The sequence below is a fragment of the Lepidochelys olivacea genome, assembly GCF_965140295.1.
Source record: "Lepidochelys olivacea isolate rLepOli2 genome assembly, chromosome: 26".
Taxonomy (NCBI): Eukaryota; Metazoa; Chordata; order Testudines; family Cheloniidae; genus Lepidochelys; species Lepidochelys olivacea.
The window spans coordinates 15,711,738-15,739,481 of NC_140436.1; the positions used below are offsets into that span (position 1 = coordinate 15,711,738).

General features: G+C 62.9%; 1 protein-coding gene across 2 annotated transcripts; it reads left to right on the forward strand.

Moving 5' to 3' along the window:
- The first annotated feature begins 799 nt into the window (after positions 1-799).
- On the forward strand, positions 800-26,290 carry NPC1L1 (NPC1 like intracellular cholesterol transporter 1). 2 transcript variants are annotated; one of them, XM_084615019.1, is made up of 19 exons: positions 800-898; positions 3,942-5,488; positions 7,964-8,064; positions 9,435-9,607; positions 10,213-10,341; positions 11,033-11,215; positions 11,694-11,808; positions 12,078-12,205; positions 12,695-12,832; positions 13,017-13,106; positions 14,532-14,722; positions 15,894-16,012; positions 17,088-17,214; positions 17,975-18,030; positions 18,516-18,666; positions 19,358-19,589; positions 23,647-23,760; positions 23,873-24,035; positions 25,548-26,290. In XM_084615019.1, the coding sequence occupies exons 1-19, from the start codon at positions 845-847 to the stop codon at positions 25,700-25,702; spliced, it is 3,966 nt and encodes a 1,321-aa protein (XP_084471145.1). In that variant the 5' UTR covers positions 800-844; the 3' UTR covers positions 25,703-26,290. The 2 variants fall into 2 exon arrangements, 1 of the variants encoding a protein (XP_084471145.1); XR_014709704.1 differs by lacking the exons at positions 18,516-18,666; positions 23,873-24,035; positions 25,548-26,290 and having other exon boundaries at positions 23,647-23,736.
- The last annotated feature ends 1,454 nt before the right edge of the window (positions 26,291-27,744 follow it).

Below are 27,744 nucleotides of genomic sequence, written 5' to 3' on the forward strand. Positions count from 1 at the left end.
GGTGTGTGCAGTTCGACAATGCGGCTGGCTGGACAGGAGGCAGCATGGCCCGATTTTCAAGCCTCTGTGGAGACCGCAAAATGCAGAGGACAATTGCTGACTGAGAAGTCCTTGTGCGGGTCAGTGTGATGTGACTGTGGGGCTTCACCCTGTGAGGGTGTATGGAAGGATGGGGGAGATGGGGGCTGGTACGTGGAGTTGGGCGGGGTGGGGGAGACAGGACTGGACTGAGGACAAGTTGGAGCGCGTGAGGCAGTAAGGGTCAAATCTGATCTGGGAGAAACGGGCAGAAGTGTCTGTGCCCAGTACAGACATTGCCCTCCAGAGCATGGCATGGAACCCAGGAGTCCTGAGTCTCCCCCTTCCTCTGCTGTCAGGAAAAAGCCATGAAACCCCCTGGAGGAGTGTGTGTCCTGTCCCCCCTAGTGCTGGTCCATGCAGAGGATGACAACCTACTACTGCTGTCACTTCCTGCAGTAACTCAGGTGGCGGAGATCTGAAGGGTGCAGCCCGGCTGCTAACCCAGGGGGGTGTCAGTGTGACCCCACACGCCAGGATCTCTAGTTTTCAGTTTGTTTTTTTAAAGACACGCCCCACTCCAAAAAAAACCCCGTTACAATATGTATAATAGCAGCTCCTGTCGCTGGCCCAGCCGGCCTGCCCCTGAGTTAATGATACAAGGGATTTACGGTTGTGGTGCAGTCTGATTGGCTTCCTGGCCATCAGGCCAGATGGGCTAATAGCAGGCAGTAGCTGCATTAATGCAGGGTCCGTGGGGGTGGGGCAGACCTGGCCCTGGGCTCCCACTGCCAGCTGCTCCTCCAGCGCTGGCGACACTGAGAGGATGCCAGGCCACTTTGCGCTCACCCTGGTGCTGCTCAGCGCCACCCTGGGCCTGGTGAGTGCGTCCTGGGCATGGCCAGCCACTCCCCACCCCATCAGCTGGTTTGGTGGGGTCTGGGGAGTGCGGGGAGGGCAGGGCACCCTTATACAGAACAGCTGCTGAAGGGTTGCCGGTGCCACCCAGGGGACTGGGCTGGGCTGGTGTCTCTGGCATCATCTCTTCCAAAATCAGGGTGATTGTGCCAGTCTGGGGCAGCTTCAAGGATGGGCAGGGAATGGGCAAGCTCCAATCCACCCCCAGGGCAGGGACTGGCTGGCTCAGGGGGGCAGGGGAGAGAACATGGGGCCTTTCCCCTCTTGGGGGCCCTGGCCCCAATCCAGCCAAGGCTTTCAGTGTCCAAAGGTCTAACGGAGTTGCAGGGTCCCTACGCAGGGGTCTGAGCCCATCACTCGTGGGCAGGGGGTGATCACAGCTCCGCTGGCCGAAGATGCCTGCCTCTGCCCCCAGAGGGGGTCTCTCCAACGGCAATGGCGGGGGTGCTGTGTGGAGGGGCAGCTCAGCTGGCTGCCCTTGCTCCGTGGTTGAGGGGTGCCCAGTTTCTGGGCTGGTGGGACTGGCATTGGCTAGGATGTTTGTGGGCAGACCCATGTGTGTGGGGGGTGCATTCATAGAATCCTAGGACTGGAAGGGACCTCGAGAGTCCAGTCCCCTGCCTCATGGCAGGACTAAGTATTAACGAGACCATCCCGGACAGGTGTTTGTCTAACCTGCTCTTAAAAATCCCCAGTGATGGAGATTCCACAATCTCCCTGGGCAATTTATTCCAGGACTTAACCACCCTGACAGGATGTTTTTCCTAATGCCCAACCTAAACCACCCTTACTGCAGTTTAAGCCCATTGCTTCTTGTCCTGTCCTCAGAGGTTAAGAAGAACAATTTTTCTCCCTCCTCCTTGTAACAACCTTTTATGTACTTGAAAACTGTTCTCATGTCCCCTCTCAGTCCTCTCTTCTCCAGACTAAACAAACCCAAGTTTTTCAGCCTTTCCTCACAACTCATGTTTTCCAGACCTTTCATCATTTTTGTTGCTCTTCTCTGGACTTTCTCCCATTTGTCCACATCCTTCCTGGAATGTGGCACCCAGAACTGGACACAATACTCCAGTTGAGGCCTAATCAGCGCGGAATAAAGCAGAAGAATTACTTCTCATGTCTTGCTTACAACACTCCTGCTAATCCAGCCCAGAAGGATGTTTGCTTCTTTTGCAGCAGTGTTACACTGTTGACTCATATGTAGATTATGATCCACTATGACCCCCAGATTCCCCTTCTGCAGCGCTCCTTCCTAGGCAGTCACTTTCCATTTTGTATGCGTGCAACTGATTGTTCCTTCCTAAGTGGAGTACTTTGCATTTGTCCTTATTGAATTTCATCCTAGTTACTTCAGACCATTTCTCCAGTTTGTCCAGATCATTTTGAATTTTAATCCTGTCCTCCAAAGCACTTGCAACCCCTCCCAATTTGGTATCGTCTGCAAACTTTGAAAGTGTACTTTCTATGCCATTATCTAAATCATTGATGAAGACATTGAACAGAACCAGACCCAGAACTGATTCCTATGGGACCCCACTCTTTATGTCCTTCCAGCATGACTGTGAACCACTGATAACTACCCTCTGGGAACGGTTTTCGTACCAGTTTTGCACCGACCTTACAGTAGCTCCATCTAGGTTGCATTTCCCTAGTTTGTTTATGAGAAGGTCATGCAAGACAGCATCAAAAGGTTTACTAAAGTCTAGATATACCATGTCTACCGCTTCCCCCTATCCACAAGGCTTGGTACCCTGTCAAAGAAAGCTGTCTGGTTGGTTTGACACAATTTGTTCTTGACAAATCCATGCTGACTGTTACTTATCACCTTATTATCTTCTAGATGTTTGCAAATTGATTGCTTAATTATTTGCTCCATTATCTTTCCGGGTACAGAAGTTAAACTGACCGGCCTGTAATTCCCCGGGTTGTCCTTATTTCCCTTTTTATAGATGGGCACTAGATTTGCCCTAGAGTATTCTAGGATGTATTTGACTTGAAGACATCTAACTTGTCTAAATAATTTTTAACTTGGTCTTTCCCTGTTTTAGCCTCTGATCCTACTTCATTCTCACTGGCAGTCGCTATGTTAGATGTCCAATCGCCACCAACCTTCTTGGTGAAAACCAAAACAAGGAAGTCATTAAGCACCTAGCCAGGGCCAGCCCCTAGCTCCCCCGAAATCCTGCCAGGAGTCCAGGGCTGGGCAGGGCGGGGCCGCTGCTGGTACCCGACAGGTTTCCAAACTCAAATCTGGGAAATTCCCCATTTTAAAGTTGAGAAAAATGGTGGGTCAAAAAACGATCTTGAGGGGGTGGAAAAGAATTTGGGGCAGTCTGGGAATAGGCAGCGCTGGGAGCAGCTGGCTGGGCAGCGTGAAAAGGGCATGCAGCTCTCAGCAGGGTGAGAGGGCAGGGCAGGTGCAGGGCCTGGTGCTGGTCTCACTTTGAGGGGAGGAGGACGGTCTCATTAGGTCGGGGGTTGTGTGGTTGGGGATCAGTCGCACTCTAGCAGGAGTCATGCGGTGCTGTCAAGGCACTGGGTCAGAGTCACACTAGGAGTGTCACCAAGTTGGGGGTCAGGGTGTGTGGGGGGGTCAGTCTCCCACTGGGAGGGTTTTGGGTTGGGGGTCGGGGTGCAAGGGATCAGTCTCACACTGGGGGTGTCCCTGGGTTGGTGGTTGGGTTGTGGCAGTCAGTCTCACACTGGGGGTGTCTCTGGGTTGGTGGTTGGGTTGTGGCAGTCAGTCTTGCACTGGGGTGTCCCTGGGTTGGAGGGTTGGGATATGGGGATCAGTCTCCCACTAGGGTGTCCCTGGGTTGGAGATCAGGGTGCAGGTGGTCGGCTCACACTGGGGTGTCCCCGGGTTGGGGGTTGGGTCGTGGGGGTCAGTCTTGCCCTGGGTGTCCCTGGGTCATGGGGCTGGGGGATCAGGGCAGGTCCCATCCCCGGTGACTCCCAGCCCCCCAGCTGCGCTGCTGGTAACCCGTCTCCCTTCTCTCCTGCAGGGACAGGCTGCAGGGGCGCTGACAGAAATCCACCAGGCCGGGTACTGCTCCTTCTACGGCGAGTGCGGGCGGAACCCCGAGGTCAACGTGAGCCTGCTGTGGTCGCCGGTGCCCTGCCTGTCCAACACGCAGGCCCGGCTGCTCAGAGGTGCCACCCTCAGCAAGCTGAAGGAGGTGTGCCCCCGGCTGTACACAGGCGAGACCGCCACCTATGCCTGCTGCTCCTATAACCAGCTGGTGGCCCTGCAGCTCAGCCTGGCCATCTCCCAGGCCGTCCTGACCCGCTGCCCTGCCTGCTCCGAGAACTTCGCCAACATCTACTGCCAGAACATCTGCAGCCCCGACCAGAGCCTCTTCACCAACGTCACCCGCTTCTTCAACCGCACCTCTGCCCTGGGCGTGCGCCAGGTGGGCGTGCTGGAGTACCAGTGTTTCTACAACCAGACCTTCGCCGACCAGTCCTATGACTCCTGCAAGGGCGTCCGGATCCCCGCCACCGGTGGCTATGCCATCACTGCCATGTGCGGCAAGTACGGTGCCACCCTGTGCACCAGCCAGCGCTGGCTGGACTTCCAGGGGGACAGCAGCAACGGGCTGGCCCCACTGGAGATCGACTTCCAGCTGGTGCCCGCCAATGGCGTCGTCGGGGAGGGCATCGTGCCGCTCAACAGCAAGACATGGCGCTGCGGCAGGGCCGTCAGTGACGAGGGAGAGGCGTGCTCCTGCCTGGACTGTGCCGAGTCCTGCCCGCAGATCCCCACCCCCACGCTCCAGCCCCCACCCTTCAAGGTGGGCAGCCTAGACGGGATCTTGTTTGTGTGCTGTCTGCTCTTCTGCCTGCTCACCGTGCTCTTCGGGGCCTTCCTGACGTGGCGCTGCATCTCCAGGCCCAAACAGGCCGGCGGTGAGGGGCGGCAGCATCCGAGGGACCGGCCGAAGCGCTCGGAGAGGCTCAGCCAGGCCACCCACCGCATCCTGGGGAAGATGTTCAGGAGATGGGGCACCATGGTGGCTTCCCACCCGGTCTCGGTCATCTTGATCTCAGCCGTGGTGGTGGTGGGGCTCTCCTGTGGGATGGTCTTTATCCAGCTCACCACGGACCCCGTGGAGCTCTGGTCCTCGCCTGACAGCCAAGCCCGGCAGGAGAAGGACTTCTACGACCAGAACTTCGGGCCCTTCTTCAGGACCAACCAAGTGATCCTCACGGCCAAGGGCCTCCCTAGCTACACCTACAACTCCCTTCTCCTGGGCAAGAAGAACTTCAGCGGGATCCTCTCCATGGCCGTCCTGCTGGACCTGCTGGAGCTGCAGACGCGGCTGCAGGAGATCGAGGTCTGGTCGGAGAAGGACGGCAGGAATGTGACGCTCAAGGACATCTGCTACGCCCCCCTGAACCCCAACAACGCCCGCGCCACTGACTGCTTCGTCAACAGCCTGGTGCAGTACTTCCAGAACAACCGTACCCGCCTGGAGATGACAGCCAGCCAGACTCAGGGGGGCCAGACGGGCATGGTGGACTGGAGAGACCACTTCCTCTACTGTGTCAAGTAAGTGCCAGGCCCCGGTGTGGGAGAAAAGGTGGTGTGCACGCTTCCCATACAGCTCTGCCAATGCCCCATTCCTGATCTGCAGCCCTCCGCTCGTCCAGCCCTGGGCCCCCCACAGCTCTCCCCTTTGGCTCGGGGGGTAGGAGTCAACACAGAAGGTTGTGGTTCCATACCCGCTAACGGTCTGTAGAGACTTGGACTTGACTGATGCCCCTTTATTCCCTGTGTCCCCCCACATCTGTGGCCTATTCCTTCCAGAGCAGGACCAGTCGCTTTCCACTCTGCTTCTCTCGTGCGTTTCCAAGCCGTTCTCGGTCTGCCCCGTTGCCTCTCGGCCTCGGGATTCCGGCCCAGCTCCTGCCTCATTCCCTGGCTCAGCGCACCCCTCCATGCATTTCCTACCACCTCCATTTTCATGCCAGCATTTCCTGGCCCGTCACTTTCCCTTTCATCCTCCCTGCAAGTTCTGGGCTTGGGAGCTTTGCTGGCTGTCTGCTAGTGTGGATTTGTCCTAGGCAGCTGGGCCCAGCACGTGGTGTTTGGTTTGGGTTGTGAATCATGTCTGGCTTCGCTATTCTGGCTTTAATGTCTCCATCTGGCTGCCTCTTGTGCTTACAGCGCTGCCGAGTTCTGCGAAGTGTCGGACGTCACAGTCAATCCAGTGACAGTTCGGTGTCAGGCTCTTCAGTGCCTCTCTCCTTTCCCAGTCCGTCCCCGGGAGGAAGCTCCCAGACATCTTAGTGTCATGGATCCCTGGGACTGGGGCTATGGCACAGTCTCTGGGAGGCTCCCTTCAGCGAGCCAGACTCCCGGCAGTCTCGCTATTCCTCCAGGACAAGCCCTGCAGCTTCACCGCCTCCTTAGGCCATCAGCCCCTGGCTTCCCACTGTGAGCTCCTCTCAGCAAGTCCCACCAAGGCAGCCCCTGAGGGAGACTGGGACGATCTCGGGGAGCAGCACATTCCCTCCACTAGCCTCTGCAGGGACACCCAGTCGGCGTGGGCGCCCGGCTGGACACAGCACAGGGAGGCCTCGGGTAGCCCAGAGAAAAGAAAGATCCAGCCCCGTCCATCCTGGTTAGCCCAGAGCCCTCAGCCCCATCACTCTGACCTGCCTATGTCCCAAGTCAGGTGCCCCAACTGCTTCCCACAACCCACATTTAGCTCCCCGAGCTGCAGCTCAGCCCCTGCGGTGAAACGGGCAGTGCTGCTCTCTGGGGCACTGGTTGCTAGGTCTCCATGCCTGGGCAATCAGATTTGCTGTGCTCTTCTCCAGAGCTCCACCGGGTACACCCCGGGGGACCACTTCAGCGTGCCAGCCCCCCAGGGGTCCCCCTTTTCCTTCAGGGTGGGCCATGGCATCCCAGCCCTCCTGCGTCGCACCCGGAGCTCTGCCCAGTGAGCGCGGCCGAGCCAGACGCTGGGCAGAGCCTCGCGGGGCCCAGCGCAGCCCCGTGGGGTGTGCACGGACCCCAGGCAGCCTGTCCCAGCAGAGCAGGGTTGATTGGTCAGCTGGGTGCAGGCCGGGCTGAGCTCAGCACAGAGACGTGAAGGCTGAGACATAACCCTGCTGGCCAAGCTGGTGCCCCCCAGCCACACGGCCACGGGCGCCTGCCAGGCTCTGCCTCGCCGGCCTGTTGCCTGTCCCAGAAGCCAGCTCTGTATCCCCAGCCCAGCCCCCTCGGGCTTTGTTCTCCAGCTGCCTCTGCTCAGCGTCCCTGGTGAGAGCTGGGGGAACCCATCCCTTGCCCCCTCCTACGTGCAGCTCTCTGCCTGGATTTCCCATAGATCTGGGTCAGCCTCGGCCACTCCCACCTCCCCAGCTCCTGCCTGGTCCCAAGGGCAGTCTTAACTCTTTCGCCCCCATGGGGTTGCCATGAAAAGTACAGGGGAAACTGAGTCACAGGTAGGCCTCACAAAAATACTGCCAAAAATTCCCACTTCCTCACAGGGTGGCTCTGGGCTCTGGGGGACTCCCTGCTGGGATGTGTGCTGGGAGGCTCTGGATCTACACTGGGGGTCTCTCCCTGGAGTGCTGTGGGGGACTGGCAGTGGCTCAGCCCTGGGGTGGGGAGCTCCCTACGAGGCAGTAGCTCTGCCATGCTGGGTGCCCCTTGCAGAAAGGCTGGAGATGGGGATGGTTAGAGGGTGCCGACCTTCCTCTCCTGCTGCCCCTGCCATGCCCACCGCCAGCTCCTCCCCTGTCACTGGCTTTCTCCATCTCTTCTCTCCACCCTCCCGCTTCGCAGTTCCCCTCCCCACCCTGCGGTGTGCCTCCAGCCCCCCTTCTCTCTGCGCCCACCCCAGGCCCATCCCTAGGGGGAGCTCCTGGGGCAGGCTGCAGTTTGCAGAGGAGTGAGCATAGACACAGTGCTGCAGAGCCAATGGGACCGTGGCATCCGGAGTCCCGGGGTGCGGGGGCCCTGCAGTGCCCCTGGCAGGCAGCCTGCTCTCACTCACTCCTTCTGCCTCCCCAGCTCGCCGCTCTCCTTCAAGGACATCACGAACCTGCAGCTGAGCTGCATCGCTGACTACGGCGTGCCTGTCTTCCCCTTCCTGGCCGTGGGTGGCTACACAGGTAAGGGACACCAGTGCCAGGCGGGCACCCAGCTCCTTGGCTTCATGGGCAGCGACCGCCCACCTCCTCCACAGGGCTCACGGCTCCGTGGGGGAGGGGGGCACAAGGGAAGCATGTGGTGGGTTGGCTGGCAGGTGTTGGCACAGCGCCCCAGCAGCCTGGCACCACGGCCAGGGGAAGAGTGACAGAGCGGCTGAGAGGGGATAACCAGGCGTCTCTGGGGATGTTCAAAGGGAGCGTCTCCCCAGCGTGAGGGCAGCGGGTGCACAGCTGCATCTGTTGGGCATGTGCCACGTGAGCGGTGCCAGCTGGCATGAATGGCAAAGCACAGCGGGGCTCGCCAGCGCAGGAGAGGCGATGGGCAGGGTGGGGACAGCCAGGCAGGACCTGGCAAGAGAAGACCAGCGGCGGGTGTCCGAGGCACCGGAGAAGGTGTGAGGCGAAGAGATGAGCAGCAGCATCCGAGTGGGGCGGGGCTGCACGCAGCGAGGGCATGGAGCAGCAGCTGTGCCAGCCGCGGAGGGGCCAAGGTCCAGCTCTGGGTGAGGACAGCCCGAACTGGAGAGACGGGCTGCAGAAGGCATGGGCAGGAGAGGGCTGAGCCTCGCAGGCATCCCACTCTGGGGGCTGGCTCAAGGGGGAGCTGGTGATGGGGCTGGTGTGGGAAGCAGCAGGGAGCCGTGGAGCCCCTTGCCTGCATCCGGCCTGGTGGGACCGAGCACAGATTGTGCCAGTCCAGCCAGGGTGACTCCAGCACCAGGTCTGCTCTGGATCGCCGGCCCTGGGGGCGTCCCGGCATCTGGATGAGAAGCCCCCAGCCCCTGGCACACGTCTTAGCTGGTTCAGTGCCTCAGCCCGGTGCTCCTGGAGGTGCCATCTGGAGGAGGAGACCGGAACCAAGGCTCTGGCTGCTTGGGGCCACTGGAGATTCCAGGACTCTGCTAAGGACCCTGGCGTCCTAGCCAGTGCTCCAGGGACTTCAGCCTGCCCCCCGACTCCCTCCACCCTGTGGCAGTATCAACTGGGTACAGAACTGTCACTTCCTGTCTTAAGCGGTCAGCAGGCGTTGCAGTGTGGGGTTAGCCAGCTACCACACCGCTGCCTGTCAGTGATGTTGGAAGGCTCCTTGCCCCTCTCCCACTGATCCCGGGGGGGCTGGTGTTTGGGAAGTGGCCCTAAATCCTGAGCTGGAAGGTGCCCGGGTGGGGCAGGGTGGCAAAGTCTGGATATTTATGATCTCCCTTATCAGCCCAGCTCCTTTCCTGTGAGCCGGGTGCTGCTGTGGGCAGGGGCAGGAGGCTGAGCGCCGAGGGCTGGCGGGAGGAGGGGGATGTCCATGCCTGCCGGCTCTCAGTGCCCTCCCCCGCCAGGTGAAGATTATTCGGAGGCCCAGGCACTGATCCTCACCTTCTCGCTGAACAACTACCTGCGGAGCCAGGCAGAGTATGGCTGGGCTCTGCTGTGGGAGCAGCGCTTCCTGCAGGTGGTGCGGGAGTTCCAGCGGGCCCACACCCACAACTACACCGTCGCCTACATGGCCGAGGTACTGGGGTAGCGACAGGCCCTGGCATCGCAGACACCCGGCTGGGGGCCAGGGCCTGGGGTGCCAACCCTGGACAATGGGGGCTCAAAGACCCCCCCATCAGGAACTCTCTTATGGCTCAGGGCTGTTCAGGTCTGTTGGGGTCTCTGGAGCCAGGACCCCAACACTGCACAGGGTGCAGCGTGCTCCACCCAGCCTGGAGTATCCCCCAGCCCAGAGTGGCCCCCACATCCTGTTGCCCCCTCTCCTTGCTCCATTAAAGGCCAAGGATGAGCCTCTGCTGCTGGCACAGTGGACAAGCTCTGGTTTGGGGGCATATGCGCGGGTGATGGTGCTGGGCACAGGGCATTTCCTGATGCCAGACTGGGGCTGGGGGGAGAGGGGGGACAGCAGGAAGGGATGGGGGAGGGACAGCCACAGCCAGGGCAGGGGCAAACAGAGGGCACTTCAGGGTGCATGGGGGAAGCCCAGCCCTCTAGCCCCATAGGAGGCCCCAGGGCACAGCTCTTGGCTCCAACGGGCACAGTTCCAGCCAGTGGCCATGGGAAGCGGGCGCTGCCCCTTCCCCCCGTGGCACTGCCTGTCTCTAACCCCCTACCCCCCAGCGCTCCCTGGAGGATGAGATTAACCGCACCACAGCCGAGGACATCCCCATCTTCGCCATCAGCTACCTGGTGATCTTCCTCTACATCGCTCTGGCCCTGGGCGAGTACTCCAGCTGCAGGCGTATCCTGGTACGGGGGCAGCGGGGCTGGTGGGAGGCTTTGGGGCTTGCTTTGGGCCCATTGTGCCAGCTGGGAAGCAGGGGACTGGGATGGGGCCCTGGCATGAGCCTGCGGTGAGGGCAGTGTCTGTCTGCTGGCCTGTGTCTCACTCCAGTCTCTCCAGTCTGCATCCGATGAAGTGAGCTGTGGCTCACGAAAGCTCATGCTCAAATAAATTGGTTAGTCTCTAAGGTGCCCCAAGTACTCCTTTTCTTTTTACTCCAGTCTTTAGTAGCCAAGCACCCCTGCGCCCACCCATTGCTGGCACGCCCTGGGGCTGAGCGGGCCCTGGAGAGGGGACTGGCCATTCCCTGCAGAGTAGGGGGCTGGGGCTGCCTGTGGGGGACTCTCGGTCTCCAGAGCTGGTTGGGTCCCTTTGCGCAGCTTGGAACGGACTCAATCAGCCGCCACAGAAAGACCAGGGTCCACTGCATGCACCCCGCATCTCTGCACAGCCCCGGCTCCCCGGCCCCACAGCCCAGTGCTCCCTGGCTTTGCCATGCACAGCCCCAGCCCCATAGCCTTCCCTGAGCACCAGGGCAGAACGCCCCCTGCCGAGCCCCCCAGCCCGTTCCTTGCAACCCCGTCTCCGCATCACTCCCGAGAGTCCCTGTCCCCCACGGGTGCCAGTCGCCCTGACCTGCTGCGCTGCCCCCTGCAGGTGGACTCCAAGGTGACGCTGGGCCTGGGTGGGGTCCTGGTGGTGCTGGGGGCCGTGTTCTCCTCCATGGGCTTCTACGCGTACGTGGGGCTGCCCTCCTCCCTCGTCATCCTCGAGGTGGTGCCCTTCCTCGTGCTGGCTGTGGGCGCTGACAACATCTTCATCTTTGTGCTGGAGTACCAGGTGAGCTGGGGCACCCAGCCCCCCCAGAACACCCAGCCCAGCCCCCCAGAATGCCCAGTCCTCCAGGGAATCCCTTCCATCCCCCACACCCCAGGGCAGTGCCCCCTCCTGGCACATCCTACTGGGCAGCATCCCATCGCTCCTGGGGCCCGCTGGGGATATCCCATCGGTCATGGGCTGGGGTGTCCCACTGGGGCCTGGCTGAGGGGGCTGGGGTCAGGGACTGACCCTCATGAGCATGGGGGTCAGAGGGGCCCTTCCCACAGCAGCGGGGGGGATGGGGATCGACCCTGTCTGGCTGTGGGAGCAGGTGATGTAAAGAAGAAAACCAGGCTGGGGCAGGTCCTGTTTGGGGGGCGAGGTCCACTGGCAGGACAGGTGGGAGGTGCAATAGGCAGGGGGTACGCCCCTACCAGGGGGCGGGGCAGTTGGGGGGCAACACCCAGCCCCTCCCCTCACCCTGGCGGGTGCTTTGCAGAGGTCGGTGCGGGAGCCAGGCGAGCGGCGGGAGCAGCACGTCGGGCGGGTGCTGGGCACTGTGGCCCCCAGCATGCTGCTGTGCAGCTTCTCCGAGGCCACCTGCTTCTTCCTGGGTGAGTGCCCCGTGGCGCAGGGTAGGGGGGCCTGAGCTGGGGGAGGGCTGGGCCCAGGTGTGGGGCACCTGGGGGTGCCCAGCGCCATGGCTGCTTGTGCCCTTCCTGGTATGCTGCCGGGCCATGGCTGGGGCATCAGGACCCGTGCCGGGAAATGCTAGCTGGCCAGGGTAGTTCCGGGTGCACACAGCGCCTCTCCCCCACACTCACGAGCTGCTCCCCCCAGGCACAAAGACCCCTCCCTTGCTCACGAGCTCTCGTGCCCACAGGCTCCCTGACACGGATGCCCGCAGTTCGCACCTTCGCCCTCAATGCTGCCCTGGCTGTGCTCTTTGACTTCCTGCTCCAGATGTCCATGTTCGTGGCACTGGTCTCCCTTGACGCCCGCAGGCAGGAGGTGAGGTGCCCCCTCCGGGGGGCATGGGGCTGGGGGGCAGGAGGGGAGGGGTGCCCACCGTGGGGCATGGGGCTGGGGAGCAGGAGGGGAGGGGCACCCGCTGTGGGGCACAGGGCTGGGGGGCACGAGGGGAGGGCCATCTGCCGTGGGGCACGGGGCTGGAGGGCAGGAGGGGAGGGGCGCCCACTGGGGGACAGGGGACTGGAGGGCAGGAGGGGAGGGGCACCCACTGGGGGACAGGGGGCTGGGGGGCAGGAGGGGCGGGGCGCCCGCCGGGGGGCATGGGGAGGGAAGGGGCGGGGCCATTCCCCGGCTGCACCGAGCAGGCAGATTTACGGGCAGGGCCGGGCGCCCCTTGGGCCGGGCCAGGGCTAGGGCTGCAGGGCTCCTGCGTCCAGGTTGCTGGCCGGACAGACGTCCCCTGGCTTCCCCGTCCTGGCAGGGCTGTGCCCTGCGCCCTCGTGCTGCTGACACCCCCTTTGCCCCCAGGCCGCCTGCCTCGACCTCTGCTGCTGCCACCGCCTGAGCAAGCCGGGGTGCCCAGCGCGGAGCGAGGGGCTGCTGCGCCCCTTCATGCGGCGCGTCTACACCCCCGCGCTGCTGAACTGCACCGTCAGGGCCCTGGTGGTGAGCGAGGGCCACGCGCAGGGGGCAGGGAGGGGGCCTGGATGCCAGGGTGGGGTTGGGCCCTTGTGCTGGGGCTGGGGTGCTGTGCGGCAGGGAGAGGGCAGGGACTGGAGGCGGGGAAGGGGAGGGTGCTGGGGGGAGGGACAGTAGAGCTGTTCTCACCACGGTGTCCCCTCCCCACCAGATGCTGCTTTTCCTGTTCACGTTCTGCGCCGGGATCTACCTGGCGCTGCAGGTGCCTGTGGGGCTGGACCAGGAGCTGGCGCTGCCCAAGGTGAGAACCCCCCCTCCCCCCCACGTGCCCATTGTCTGCCCGGGTCCTGTGGGCCACGCGGCTCTCACAGGGCGCCTGGAGCCTGGGCTACAGGCCCTGTCCAGGCGCTGCCTGGCCCTGATGCCCCTTGGCCAGTTGCACCCCACCCACCCATGTTGGCAGCTTCCCGGGAGCCCCAACAGGGCAGCTCTGTGTCACGGGGTCCCTGGGCCATGCTCTGGAGCTGCTCCCCATGAAGCCAGGCAGGACTCTGGGGCAGTCTCCTCTCGGGGAGCAGCCTGTCTTCAGGACACACAGCTCCCCCGGCTCCACCTTCCTGGAGCATTCAGCCTCCTCTGCCCCTCCCTGCGTTTCCCACAGCGAGTCCGCCCAGGCGGGGTCCTGGGGCAGCCAGAGTGTCCTGCCCCCCAACTCCGCAGTCAGACGGGACTCTCAGCCAGCCAGTAACACAGAAGGTTTATTAGACGACAGGGACATGGTCTAAAACAGACCTTGTAGGTGCAGAGAACAGGACCCCTTAGCCGGGTCCATTTTGGGGGGCAGTGAGCCAGACAACCATGTCTGCCCTTCACTCCATGTCCCAGCCAGCCCCAAACTGAAACTCCCTCCAGCCTCTCCTCCTCTGGGCTTTGTCCCTTTCCCGGGCCAGGAAGTCACCTGGTCTCTTTGTTCTCCAACCCCTTCAGTTGGCACCTTTGCAGGGGAGGGCCCAGGCCATCAGTGGCCAGGAGACAGGGTGTCGGCCATTCTTTGTGCAGACAGCATCACACCTGCCCTCTAGGGCTCTGCAACAATCGCACACCTTTATCCCACCACCTAGAGACTTAAGAAATGCCTAGGGGAAACTGAGGCACCCAGACAGTATTCAGAGAAAACATTAAGAACGTTCCCACTTTGTCACACTCTGTCCTGTTCCGCCCAGGCTTTTCTGCCACCCCCATCACCAGGGTATCTGGGCACCTTCCAGCCGTGTGTGGCTCGCTTTCCCCTGGGGGCATTGCCCTGTGCCGGGCTTCAAGGAGGCTGGCTGGAGACAGGCGCCTGGTGGGTTGGGCGGGGACTAGGGAGGTGTGGGGTGCCCCATAGCCCTGAAGTTGCTCCATCTCCCACTCAAAGACACCAGCTTGCCCTGGGGCAGGAGATTCCTGGGGCTGCGACCCCACTGGGAGCTCTGGGCCTGGCAGCTCTGTGGGGGCCAGTCTGGGGGGTGCCTGGGAGGGCAGGCCATGCCGGGGCACCAGCCCTGTTCTGTGGAGCCCGTGGAGGGGTGACATGCTAGCCACGGCTGGTGCCCAGCGCGAGGCGGGGAGATGGCGGTGGGCAGGGCCATGGCGGGGCGGGGCGCAGTCTTCGAGCCAACCGAGCTGCCCCCTCCGGGAGGCAGGGCAGGGAGCTGGCACGATGGTTCCTGCGCTGTCTCCTCAGGACTCCTACATGGTGCAATACTTCGAGTACCTGAACCAATACTTCACGGTGGGCCTCCCCACCTACTTCGTCACCACCGGCGGCTACAACTTCTCCACGGGGCCTGGCCTGAACGGGGCCTGCTCCAGCGCCGGCTGCGACAACAACTCCCTGACCCAGAAGATCCAGTATGCCACAAGCTTCCCCAACGTGTGAGCACCCTGGGGCCGGGGAGAGGGCGCCCAGCCGTGGGGCCGCACACAGCTCCGCGGGGCCCTCGCTCCCACCCACAGCCCCCGCCCCGCGGGGCCCTCGCTCCCACCCACAGCCCCCGGCTCCGCGGGGCCCTCGCTCCCACCCCCGCCCCCCGGCTCCGCGGGGCCCTCGCTCCCACCCCCGCCCCCCGGCTCCGCGGGGCCCTCGCTCCCACCCACAGCCCCCGGCCCCCGGCTCCGCGGGGACCTCGCTCCCACCCACAGCCCCCGCCCCGCGGGGCCCTCGCTCCCACCCACAGCCCCGGCCCCCGGCTCCGCGGGGCCCTCGCTGCCACCCACAGCCCCCGGCTCCGCGGGGCCCTCGCTCCCACCCCCGCCCCCCGGCTCCGCGGGGCCCTCGCTCCCACCCACAGCCCCCGGCCCCCGGCTCCGCGGGGCCCTCGCTCCCACCCACAGCCCCCGGCTCCGCGGGGCCCTCGCTCCCACCCACAGCCCCCGCCCCGCGGGGCCCTCGCTCCCACCCACAGCCCCGGCCCCCGGCTCCGCGGGGCCCTCGCTCCCACCCCCGCCCCCCGGCTCCGCGGGGCCCTCGCTCCCACCCACAGCCCCCGGCTCCGCGGGGCCCTCGCTCCCACCCACAGCCCCCGGCTCCGCGGGGCCCTCGCTCCCACCCCCGCCCCCCGGCTCCGCGGGGCCCTCGCTCCCACCCACAGCCCCCGGCCCCCGGCTCCGCGGGGCCCTCGCTCCCACCCACAGCCCCATTCCGCCCTGCCCCAGAACCCCTCCCCCCACCTCTGACAGGGCCCCTCGCTCCGCCCTACAGCCTCATTCCGCCCCATCGCCCCATCTCTGCCAGGACCCCTTGCTCTGCCCCAATGCCCATGCCTCCAGTTCTGCCGGTACCCCTCGCTCTGCCGGTACCCTCAACCCCAAGTCTTCTGGGCGCCCCACTGTGTGGATTTGTTCTGTTTGAACAAAGGCGGGCGCCTCTGATGGTTGCTTGGGACCTACGTCATTATCTGAGCCGGGTCCCCCAGCCCACACCGGCGGCTGCCTCCTGTCCAGCTCTGTCCCTACCCTGGCCTGGGTAGGCCCGTGGTGCCCTACGGCTGGGCCTGCAACCGCAGGCAGGGCCCCCACTAACCAGCCACCCCTGCTTCTCGTGCAGATCCTACCTGGCCATCCCAGCTTCGTCCTGGGTGGATGACTTTATTGACTGGCTCCATCCTCTGTCGAGATGCTGCCGCATCAGCTCCAGCGGGGGGCAGTTCTGCCCCTCCACCAACAGTAGGTCTCGCTGGGGGGTTAACCTGACTGTGCTGCCCAGGGCTGGGCACGGAAAGGGACACCAGGACCCTGCTCCCCCGGCGGGTGTGGCACTGTGACCCCCCAGACAAGGGGGCAGGTGGTCACTGCAGAGAGAGGGGTCAGAGATGTGGGGGGGGGGTGCCCTGTGGGGCAGGGCAAGGCAGGGCCCCTGCAGTCTGGGGAGAGGGAAGGCTGGAGAAGGGGGCTCACCCCGCAGCGAGACAGGACCGTCCCGGCACAGCCACACCTTGGACAGACGGGCCCTGTGCGCCCCGATGGCGTCTGGCTGCCACTGCTGAATGCCACGGCCAGGCGATTCCAATGCTAGGGGCCGGGCAGAACCCCAGGGGTTTGGGGCAGGTGGAAAAGCTGGATTTCCCCTCAGATCGCCATGAGATCCCAGTGGGGGCAGGCTGGGGCAGCGAGTCAGTGGGGTCTGGCCAGCCCTGCAGGCACACTGGAAAGCAGGTTTCAGCCCAAAGCGATTTTGCCAGCGCTTGCCAGACTCAGTTCTGTTTAGTGTGTGTTGGGGGGCAGGAGTGGGGGGCAGGAGGTGGCTGGGAGGGGCGGGGGGGAGTTTGGCCAGAGTGGGATGGCAAAGGGCATGGCTGGGTGCAAAGCTCATCCTGCACAAGCAGTGAAGGGCACAACACTCTGGGTTTCGATTCCGTGCAGCCTGTGGAACTCCCGGCCACTAGATCTCTGAGAGCTGAGCAGAGCCCTGCATTGACCTGGGCCGCGACTGCAGCGGGAGCTCCCTGGAGGGATAAAGCAGCAGCAGGGATCTGAGCCCTCCCATCCCTAGCCATGAGCTGGCCCTGGCCTGACAGGGTCTGGGAGAAACAGCTCCAAGGGGCCGGTGATTCCAGAACAGCCATGGGATGGGGGCTCTGGCACGTCCCTGGGACTGGCCCCGTGGGAGAGGAGACGGGTCTGGGCAGAGCCAGGTCTGATCCACCCGGGGGATTCCTCTGGGTGAGGAGAGCCCCCATGCCCACCCGCCCGTCATTCTCGCCCTGCGACCCCCTCACCATCCTGGCCTCTCACCCCGCAGCCACCACAAGCTGCCCGCTCAGCTGCATGAGGAACCTGAGCGAGGTCATTCGCCCCTCGGTGGAGCAATTCAACCACTTCCTGCCCTGGTTCCTGCATGACATGCCCAACCTCAACTGTCCCAAGGGGTAGGTGCTGGTGGGGGCAGGGCCGGGCGCTGGGACGGCGGCAGGGGCTGGAAACATGCCCTGCGGGCAGTGGGGCTGGGATCGAGGTGCAGCACATGCCCCACACAGCACCCCCTGCTGGCCAGGAGTGAGACAGGCACACACATGTGCAGCACCCCCGGCCGGCGAAGGGTCAGATAGACAGACGCACAGTGCCCCCTGCTGGTGAGGGGTCAGGCAGACGGCGCCTCCTGCTGGCCAGGGGTGTCTCTCACACACACACAGAGTAACTGACTGTCACAGGCGCCTGCAGCTCTCGCCAGGCCCGCGGCTGTGCTGGGCGGGGCGCAGCCTTCTGGCGGGACCTATGGGCGCTGGCCATTAGTGCTGGGCCAACCTACAGGGAAACACTTCCAACTGACCCCTCACTCTGCCTCCCCCCCAGTTTGCCATTCTAGGGGCGTTCTGGGACCGGCTAGCAGCACCCCCAGCCCGTACCCCCAACCCCACCTCTGTCCCCCAGCCTGGCTAGCAGTGTAGGACACACATACCCTGGCTGATAGGGCTGGACTCGGAGCCCCAGGCCAGCACCCTGGGGCCCAGCCCTGCCCCACACAGGGACCCCACATCTGCCCCGCTGGGGACCTCTCCAGGCACCCCCTTCCCCATAGTGGGCAGCTCAGACTGTAGGCAGACTCAGGTGAGAGGAGAGCTTCCCATGTAGCGGGGGGTCACCCTGCCCCTCCCCGCTCTCACCCACCCCTCTCCTATCCCCACCCAGGGGGCTGGGTGCCTACGACACCGCTGTGAAGCTGGGCCCGGACGGCGAGATCCAGGGTAAGTACCAGCCGCGCTGGGCACACCCACGCATGGGGCGGGGGAGACCCCCTCTGCAGTGAGATGGGTGGGGAGGGCCTGCCCCCAGGGGAGGGGGGAATGGCACACAGCAGTCTGCCTCCTGGGGGCATCAGGACCACACTGCCCTCCTGCGCCACACAGCGCTGGGGGTCCAGCCCCACTGCCTGTCGCATGCCAGGGAAAGAGTGGGCACAAGGGGGCCCTGTGGGACCACACTGGGGGCAGGATCCGGCAGTCTGGGTAGTGAGGAGGGTACAAGAAAAGCATGGGGGGGTTCCCAGGATATGGGGGAGGAGGGCACTGGGAGGGCATAGTGAGGGAGAGCATCCCAGGATATAGGGGTGAGAGCATAGTGGGGGAGGGGGTCCCAGGATATGGGAGGAGAGGGACAGTGGGAGGAGTGGGGGTCCCAGGGGAGCTCTCCAAACCAGGGGACAGTAGTCTTACCCCCCCATCTCCCCCAGCCTCGCGGTTCATGGCCTACCACACGCCCCTCACTAACTCCCAGGAGTTCACGGCCGCGCTGAGGGCAGTGCGGGAACTGGCAACCAACATCACCCACTCCATGCGGCGGGTGCCGGGCACCGACCCCAGCTTCCGGGTCTTCCCCTACACGTGAGGGGGCAGATGGCACAGAGGGGTCGGGGGGGCGCTCTGGGGGGTGTTTCCCATAAGGATGTTGCTGCCTTGTCCCATGAGGAGAAGGGGGAGGGGATGCCCATTGGGTCCCTGTGGGGTGCAGCCTGGTTGGGCCCATGTCTAGAGGGATTGGGGCTGGGGCCAGTCCAGTGAGAGCAGGGGCAGAGGGGCAGCACAATGGGGCCCATGTCCCTGAGGCAGGGAGGGTATTGTCCCAGGGGGCTGTCCAGGGGCCCATGTCCCAGGCACAGGGGGATGGGTCCCGGGGGACCATGGAAGGGACCCGTGTCCCAGGAGGGAGGCAGGGGAGGGTCCTGGGGGGCTGTCCAGGGGCCCATGTCCCAGGGGGAGGCAGGGGATGGTCCCAGGGGCCCATGTCCTGGGCAAGGTGGGGGTCCTGAGGGCAATCTGGGGGGCCATGTCCCAGGCACAGGGGGATGGGTCCTGGGGGCCATCCCAGGAGGAGGCGGGGGGGAACGGACCGTCCAGGGGCCTGTGTCCCGGGGGGAAGCAGGAGGGTCCCAGGGTGCCGTCCAAGGGGCCCTGTTCCAAGGGGGAGGCAGGGGAGGATCCAGGGGGGACTGTCCAGAGGCCTGTGTCCCAGGTCGGAGGCAGGGTAGGGTCTCGGGGGGGCTCGTTGTTGTCTCACGCCATGCCCGGCCCCCAGGGTCACCTACGTGTTCTACGAGCAGTACCTCACCATCGTCAGCGAGGGCCTCTTCAACCTGGCGCTCTGCCTGGTGCCCACCTTCGCCATCTGCTGCGTGCTGCTGGGCATGGACCTGCGTTCGGGCCTCATCAACCTGCTCACCATCGTCATGATCCTGGTGGACACCGTGGGTGCCATGACGCTCTGGGGCATCAGCTACAATGCCATCTCCCTCATCAACCTGGTGACGGTGCGTGCTGACCCCGGGCACCCAGCCCCTGGTACCCGGCACCCAGCCATCCAGCCTCCAGCCCTGGGCACCTGGCACCCAGCCACCCAGCCTCCAGCCCCGGCATCTAGCCTTGGGCACCCAGCCTCCAGCCCTGGGCACCCAGCATCCAGCATTGGGCACCCAGCCTCCAGCCCCGGCATCTAGCCCCCGGCACCCAGCCCTGCACACACAGCCCTGGGCACACATTACCCAGCCTCCAGTTAGCAGGCTGGCTAACCTAGTGAGGAGGGCTTTAAACTAGGTTCACCGGGGGAAGGAGACCAAAGCCCTGAGGTAAGTGGGAAAGCGGGATACCGGGAGGAAGCACAGGCAGGAATGTCTGTGAGGGGAGGGCTCCTGCCTCATACTGGCAATGAGGGGCGATCAACAGGTTATCTCAAGTGCTTATATACAAATGCACAAAGCCTTGGAAACAAGCAGGGAGAACTGGAGGTCCTGGTGATGTCAAGGAACTATGACGTGATCGGAATAACAGAGACTTGGTGGGATAACTCATATGACTGGAGTACTGTCATGGATGGTTATAAACTGTTCAGGAAGGACAGGCAGGGCAGAAAAGGTGGGGGAGTAGCACTGTATGTAAGGGAGCAGTATGACTGCTCAGAGCTCCGGTACGAAACTGCAGAAAAACCTGAGTGTCTCTGGATTAAGTTTAGAAGCGTGTGCAACAAGAGTGATGTAGTGGTGGGAGTCTGCTATAGACCACCAGACCAGGGGGATGAGGTGGATGAGGCTTTCTTCCGGCAGCTCACGGAAGCTACTAGATCGCATGCCCTGATTCTCATGGGTGACTTTAATTTTCCTGATATCTGCTGGGAGAGCAATACAGCGGTGCATAGACAATCCAGGAAGTTTTTGGAAAGCGTAGGGGACAATTTCCTGGCGCAAGTGCTAGAGGAGCCAACTGGGGGGGCGCTTTTCTTGACCTGCTGCTCACAAACCGGGTAGAATTAGTGGGGGAAGCAAAAGTGGATGGGAATCTGGGAGGCAGTGACCATGAGTTGGTTGAGTTCAGGATCCTGACGCAGGGAACAAAGGTAAGCAGCAGGATACGGACCCTGGACTTCAGGAAAGCAGACTTCGACTCCCTCAGGGAACGGATGGCCAGGATCCCCTGGGGGACTAACTTGAAGGGGAAAGGAGTCCAGGAGAGCTGGCTGTATTTCAAGGAATCCCTGTTGAGGTTACAGGGACAAACCATCCCGATGAGTCGAAAGAATAGTAAATATGGCAGGCGACCAACTTGGCTTAATGGTGAAATCCTAGCGGATCTTAAACATAAAAAAGAAGCTTACAAGAAGTGGAAGGTTGGACATATGACCAGGGAAGAGTATAAAAATATTGCTCGGGCATGTAGGAATGTTATCAGGAGGGCCAAATCGCACCTGGAGCTGCAGCTAGCCAGAGATGTCAAGAGTAACAAGAAGGGTTTCTTCAGGTATGTTGGCAACAAGAAGAAAGCCAAGGAATGTGTGGGCCCCTTACTGAATGAGGGAGGCAACCTAGTGACAGAGGATGTGGAAAAAGCTAATGTACTCAATGCTTTTTTTGCCTCTGTTTTCACTAACAAGGTCAGCTCCCAGACTGCTGCACTGGGCATCACAAAATGCGGAAGAGATGGCCAGCCCTCTGTGGAGATAGAGGCGGTTAGGGACTATTTAGAAAAGCTGGACGTGCACAAGTCCATGGGGCCGGACGAGTTGCATCCGAGAGTGCTGAAGGAATTGGCGGCTGTGATTGCAGAGCCACTGGCCATTATCTTTGAAAACTCGTGGCGAACCGGGGAAGTCCCGGATGACTGGAAAAAGGCTAATGTAGTGCCAATCTTTAAAAAAGGGAAGAAGGAAGATCCTGGGAACTACAGGCCAGTCAGCCTCACCTCAGTCCCTGGAAAAATCATGGAGCAGGTCCTCAAAGAATCAATCCTGAAGCACTTGCATGAGAGGAAAGTGATCAGGAACAGCCAGCATGGATTCACCAAGGGAAGGTCATGCCTGACTAATCTAATCGCCTTTTATGATGAGATTACTGGTTCTGTGGATGAAGGGAAAGCAGTGGATGTATTGTTTCTTGACTTTAGCAAAGCTTTTGACATGGTCTCCCATAGTATTCTTGTCAGCAAGTTAAGGAAGTATGGGCTGGATGAATGCACTATAAGGTGGGTAGAAAGCTGGCTAAATTGTCGGGCTCAACGGGTAGTGATCAATGGCTCCATGTCTAGTTGGCAGCCGGTATCAAGTGGAGTGCCCCAGGGGTCGGTCCTGGGGCCGGTTTTATTCAATATCTTCATAAATGATCTGGAGGATGGTGTGGATTGCACTCTCAGCAAATTTGCGGATGATACTAAACTGGGAGGAGTGGTAGATACGCTGGAGGGGAGGGATAGGATACAGAAGGACCTAGACAAATTGGAGGATTGGGCCAAAAGGAATCTGATGAGGTTCAATAAGGATAAGTGCAGGGTCCTGCACTTAGGACGGAAGAACCCAATGCACAGCTACAGACTAGGGACCGAATGGCTAGGCAGCAGTTCTGCAGAAAAGGACCTAGGGGTGACAGTGGATGAGAAGCTGGATATGAGTCAGCAGTGTGCCCTTGTTGCCAAGAAGGCCAATGGCATTTTGGGATGTATAAGTAGGGGCATAGCGAGCAGATCGAGGGACGTGATCGTTCCCCTCTATTCGACATTGGTGAGGCCTCATCTGGAGTACTGTGTCCAGTTTTGGGCCCCACACTTCAAGAAGGATGTGGATAAATTGGAGAGAGTCCAGCGAAGGGCAACAAAAATGATTAGGGGACTGGAACACATGAGTTATGAGGAGAGGCTGAGGGAGCTGGGATTGTTTAGCCTGCAGAAGAGAAGAATGAGGGGGGATTTGATAGCTGCTTTCAACTACCTGAAAGGGGGTTCCAAAGAGGATGGCTCTAGACTGTTCTCAATGGTAGCAGATGACAGAACGAGGAGTAATGGTCTCAAGTTGCAGTGGGGGAGGTTTAGATTGGATATTAGGAAAAACTTTTTCACTAAGAGGGTGGTGAAACACTGGAATGCGTTACCTAGGGAGGTGGTAGAATCTCCTTCCTTAGAGGTTTTTAAGGTCAGGCTTGACAAAGCCCTGGCTGGGATGATTTAACTGGGAATTGGTCCTGCTTTGAGCAGGGGGTTGGACTAGATGACCTTCAGGGGTCCCTTCCAACCCTGATATTCTATGATTCTATGATTCTATGATTCCAGCCACCCGGCCTCCAGCCCCAGGCACCTGGCACTCAGACTCCAGTCCTTGGCACCCAGCCCTGGGAACCCAGCCTCCAGCCCCGGGCACCCAGCATCCAGTGTTGGGCACCCAGCACCCAGCCACCCAGCCTCCAGCCCTGCACACCCAGCCCTGGGCACACATTACCCAGCCTCCAGCCACCCGGCCTCCAGTCCCAGGCACCTGGCACCCAGCCTCCAGTCTCTGGCACCCAGCCTCCAGCCCCTGGCACCCAGCCCTGATTCCCAGCCCCAGCTGTCTGGCACCCAGACCTGGACACTCAGCTTCCAGCCTCCATCCCCAGGAACCCAACCCCCAGCCCTGGCTGCCTGGCACCCAGCACCCGACCTCCAGCCCCAGGTGCCTGCTTCCCAGCATCCCCCCACCCTTCCCATGCTGCCGTTCACAGGTGGCCACAGGACCCAGCTCTGGTAGGGGAGGGCATGGCTGTGATGTCCCGAAGCCCACTGCATGCTGGGACAGGACTTGGTGGGTGTGTGGGTCCTTGATTCAGTGCTGTATGGAGAGCCTGTTACCCAGCAGGCCCAGTGCCCCCTCGCTGCCCTCTTCCACTGTGCCCCATGGGGCAGGGTCTCTGATCCTGGGCATGGGGTATGGGTGCTGAGCGGGCTGCACGTGCTGGGGGGCCATGGGGTTTGGGTGCTGTGGGCAGAGGGTGTGGGTGCTGGGGGGCGTTGTGAGCCTGCTGCAGCCCTGCCTGCCCCAGCCCCAGCCCTGCTAACTCCCTGTGCCCCTTGCAGGCCGTGGGCATCTCGGTGGAATTCGTGTCGCACCTGACCCGGGCCTTCGCTGTCAGCACCCAGCCCACCCGGCTGGAGAGGGCCAAGGAGGCCACCGTCAACATGGGCAGCGCGGTGAGTGGGGGGCCGCGGGGCGAGGTGGGGGGTCGGGGCCGGCCAGCCCCGGGGAAGGAGGGCCTGTGAGGGGGTGGCCGGAGCCATCTCTGACCAACCCCCTACCCTGCAGGTCTTTGCTGGCGTGGCCATGACCAACCTGCCGGGAATCGTGGTGCTGGCGTTCGCCAAGGCCCAGCTCATCCAGATCTTCTTCTTCCGCCTGAACCTGCTCATCACGCTGCTGGGCCTGCTGCATGGCCTGGTCTTCCTACCCGTGCTGCTCAGCTACTTCGGTGCCTACCGCCACGCTGCCCGCCTGCCCCCAGCGCCCTCCCCCCGGCCACCACACTGCCCGGCTGCCCCCAGCGCCCTCCCCCCGGCCGCCACGCTGCCCCGCTGCCCCCAGCACCCTCCCCCCGGCCGCCACGCTGCCCGGCTGCCCCCAGCGCCCTCCCCCCGGCCGCCACGCTGCCCCGCTGCCCCCAGCGCCCTCCCCCCGGCCGCCACGCTGCCCGGCTGCCCCCAGCGCCCTCCCCCCGGCCGCCACGCTGCCCGCCTGCCCCCAGCGCCCTCCCCCCGGCCGCCACGCTGCCCGGCTGCCCCCAGCGCCCTCCCCCGGCCGCCACGCTGCCCGCCTGCCCCCAGCGCCCTCCCCCCGGCCGCCACGCTGCCCGGCTGCCCCCAGAGCCCTTCCCCCGGCCGCCACGCTGCCTGCCTGCCCCCAGTACTCACCCCGGCCACACGCGCTGCCCACCTGCCCCCAGCGCCCTTCCCCTGGCCGCCACACTGCCCGCCTGCCCCCAGTACTCACCCCGGCCACATGCGCTGCCCGCCTGCCCCTAGCATCCGCACCCCGGCTGCAGCGCTGGTTGCCTGCCCCCAGCGCCCTCCCTCCAGCAACCACGCTGCCCGCCTGCCCCCCAGTGTTCGTCCCGGCCGCTGCACTGCCCGTCTGCCCCCAGCACCCTCCCCCCGGCCGCCGTGCTGCCCGCCTGCCCCCAGTACTCACCCCGGCCACCCGCGCTGCCCAGCTGCCCCCAGCACCCTACCCCTGGCCGTCGCACTGCCTGCCTGCTTTAGTGCTCATCCCAGCCACCCGTGCTGCCCACCTGCCCCCAGTGCCCTTCCCCCGGCCGCTGCGCTGCCCGCCTGCCCCCAGTGCTCACCCCGGCTGCCCGCACTGCCCGGCTGCCCCCAGTGCTCGTCCCAGCCTCCCACGCTGCCCGCCTGTTCTCGGTGCTTGTCCCGGCCGCCGCACTGCCTGCCTGCCCCCAGCGCCCTCCTGCCAGCCGCCACGCTGCCCGCCTGCCCCCAGTACTCACCCCGGCCACCCACGCTGGCCACCTGCCCCCAGCGCCCTCCCTCCAGCAACTGCGCTGCCCGCCTGCCCCCAGTGTTCGTCTCGGCCGCCCGCACTGCCCACCTGCCCCCAGCGCCCTCCCCCCAGCCACCGCGCTGCCCATCTGCCCCCAGTACTCATACAGTATCGCACCCGTCCTGCCTTCCCCAGTGCCCCATCCACCCCGTGCTGCCCACCAGCGCCCAACCCAGCTGCCCTGCACTCCTTGCTTCCCCCACAGCATCCCACTCGCCCCGTGCTTCCCGCTTGCCCCACAGTGCCTGCCCCACTACCCTGCAATGTCCACCTGTTCAACACCCAGGCCTCCTGCTCCGAGGTCGGAGCTGGGGGGAAGGAGGCAGGGCACAGGGGCACCATGGTTGGCACGGGGGGAGCTGCCTGTGGTACCTCTGGCCATGGCGTCTGCCATCCCACCCAGCTCTAACCTGCCCCTCCTGTACCCTAGGGCCCAATGCCAGCCCCACCACAGCCCTGGCCAAGGCCCCACAGCCGGAGCCGGAGAAGAGGCACCCTGATGGCAGCCTGACCGTGAGGAACCCCAGCTTCCAGGACAAGGACCAGGGACCAGGGGACCCCCCCACGGCCTCCCACCGCCTCTGAGGGGCAGAACCAGGGGGCACCGAGCTGCTGCTACTGCCAGGGGAGTCACTCCTCTCTGACTCAATGCGGGTCGGGGGGTTCTGCTGCTGGATAGCCCCCAACCCTTTGAATCTTCAAATCTCCCCACCTCTACCACCACCGCCTTGGAGGGGCCAGGCCAGCGGCTCAGGGCTGGGGGGATGGGAACCCTGCATAGCGTGGGGCGCTCTCCCCACGCACTCAGTGCCTGCCCCAGGGCAGAGCCAGGGGTGTTTTCAGGGAGTGTGCTGGGGGCTCCCCACCTTCAGCACTGACCTCAAAGCCCTAGCTCAGCGCTAGGGGGCGCTCACTCCTCACACTCAGTGCTGCCCCAGCGAGACACCCCATCACTCGGGCCCCTGTGGGAGCTCATGCACTTTCCTTGCCCAGTGAGTTGTCAGCCCCTAGGACAGGCCGAGCTGGGGGGCCTGCATGTCTCTGATCCCTGGAAGTCTGGGGGCTCTGATTTGCTGTGTTTAATTCCAGGCAGATTCTGGCCCTGGGGCCGGATGGAACCCGCCTCTCAGTGTTTACAAGACAATTTCCTACCTGAATTATATTTAAACCTTGCTCTAACCCTTCTGCCTTTGTCTGCGTTTAACCTTGCAAATGGGAACCCTGGGGCAGGGTTCCTCCGTCTCTACCCCACACTGGGCCGTTGGTGCAGCTGCTGCACAGCGGCTGTGCTCCCCCACGGAGGCAGCTGCATTTCAGTGTAAAGGATTCCTGCCTGTGCTAAGCACTTGGGGATGAAATTGTTTCATTGACTCTTGAGCCAGAAGGACCCCTGTTCAGCACAGGCCAGTAATTTTCACCCAGTCTAAGCCCAGACCAGGAGAGACTGAGGGGCACCCATGCCCGAGGCCCCTGAGAGGGCAGGAACTTAACTAGGTGCAACATGCCCAGATGATGCCAGCAGGCAATCTGCTCCCCCCAACTGCAGGGGAAGGCGATACTCCCCCCATCACCCCCCCAGGTCCCTGCCAGTCTGACCTGGGGGAAAGGCATACTCGCTGGGCATCTAGGACAGATTCTCTGTGCCACCTCCAAACACGTGCACCGCATCGCCTCTCCCACAGTGTCCTGGCTCCACCGTGGGCAAGCTCTGATGGGTCTGACCAGTTGGGCACTGGGAGAAAGATTCCTTCCTGACCCCTACAGGTGATCAACTGCAGCCCTGAAGCATGCGGTTGGATTACTGTTGTTATCTTGGTGCAAGGCATTCTGCACATGTTGAGGGCCACGACAGAGGGCGACGGCCAGGAAGACTCAGCTTCGCAGACTCCAGGGCCAGAAGGGACCCCCGCAGCCCGACCCATGGGCTGTAGAGGTCCTCTGAGGATTCGACTTACAGCCTACCCCTTAAAAAGTGATTGGCTCAAGGTGTTGAGACTCCAAGCCATGGCGACTCCAGCACCTCCTCACTGCGCTGTCCTGATGTTTAACCATCACTGCTGGGAGTTTGTCCTGCTTCCAGTCACGAGTTGGGAATGCCCCAGCCGCTCTCAGACCTTCATCCACCTGGCAGGACCTTGGCACAAAGCCCCATCACCATCTCCTCATCCATAGGCCGATTCAGTCACACTCCATGGTGATTGTTGGGACACCCTCCAGTATCTCCCCACCCTTCCTGGGGTGTGGACCCCAGCACTGGACCCGGGATTCCTGTAATGGTCTCACTAGGGCTGTGTCCTGCGGGAAGCTCATGGCCTCAGGATCTCCGGGGCCCAGTTAGCCGCAGCCTTGCACCGAGCACTCATTAGCCACAACCCGCAGGTCCTTGTCTGAGTTCCTGCTCACCAGGGCGCCATCTCCCAGCCCGCAGGGAAAACCCGGGGTCTGGGTTCTCTGTGGCCTCGGGCTGCATTCAGACGCTGCTGGTCTGAGGGCGCGGCAGGTCTCTCTGTTGCAGGAACCCGGCCCGCCGGGACAACACCCACCCCAGCCTCCCGCTCGCCTGCCAACTGTGCCTGCAAAGATCTGAGCCTCCACTAGGGCGGGGGTGGCGGGGAGGTAATTAAACA

Excerpts from the sequence above, each read along its gene's own strand:
- NPC1L1 (XM_084615019.1), top strand. The coding sequence starts at position 845 with ATGCCAGGCCACTTTGCGCTCACCCTGGTGCTGCTCAGCGCCACCCTG. Across the intron at positions 14,723-15,893 it reads GCCACAAGCTTCCCCAACGT|ATCCTACCTGGCCATCCCAG; the intron begins GTGAGCACCCTG and ends CTTCTCGTGCAG. Across the intron at positions 23,761-23,872 it reads CCGTCAACATGGGCAGCGCG|GTCTTTGCTGGCGTGGCCAT; the intron begins GTGAGTGGGGGG and ends CCTACCCTGCAG.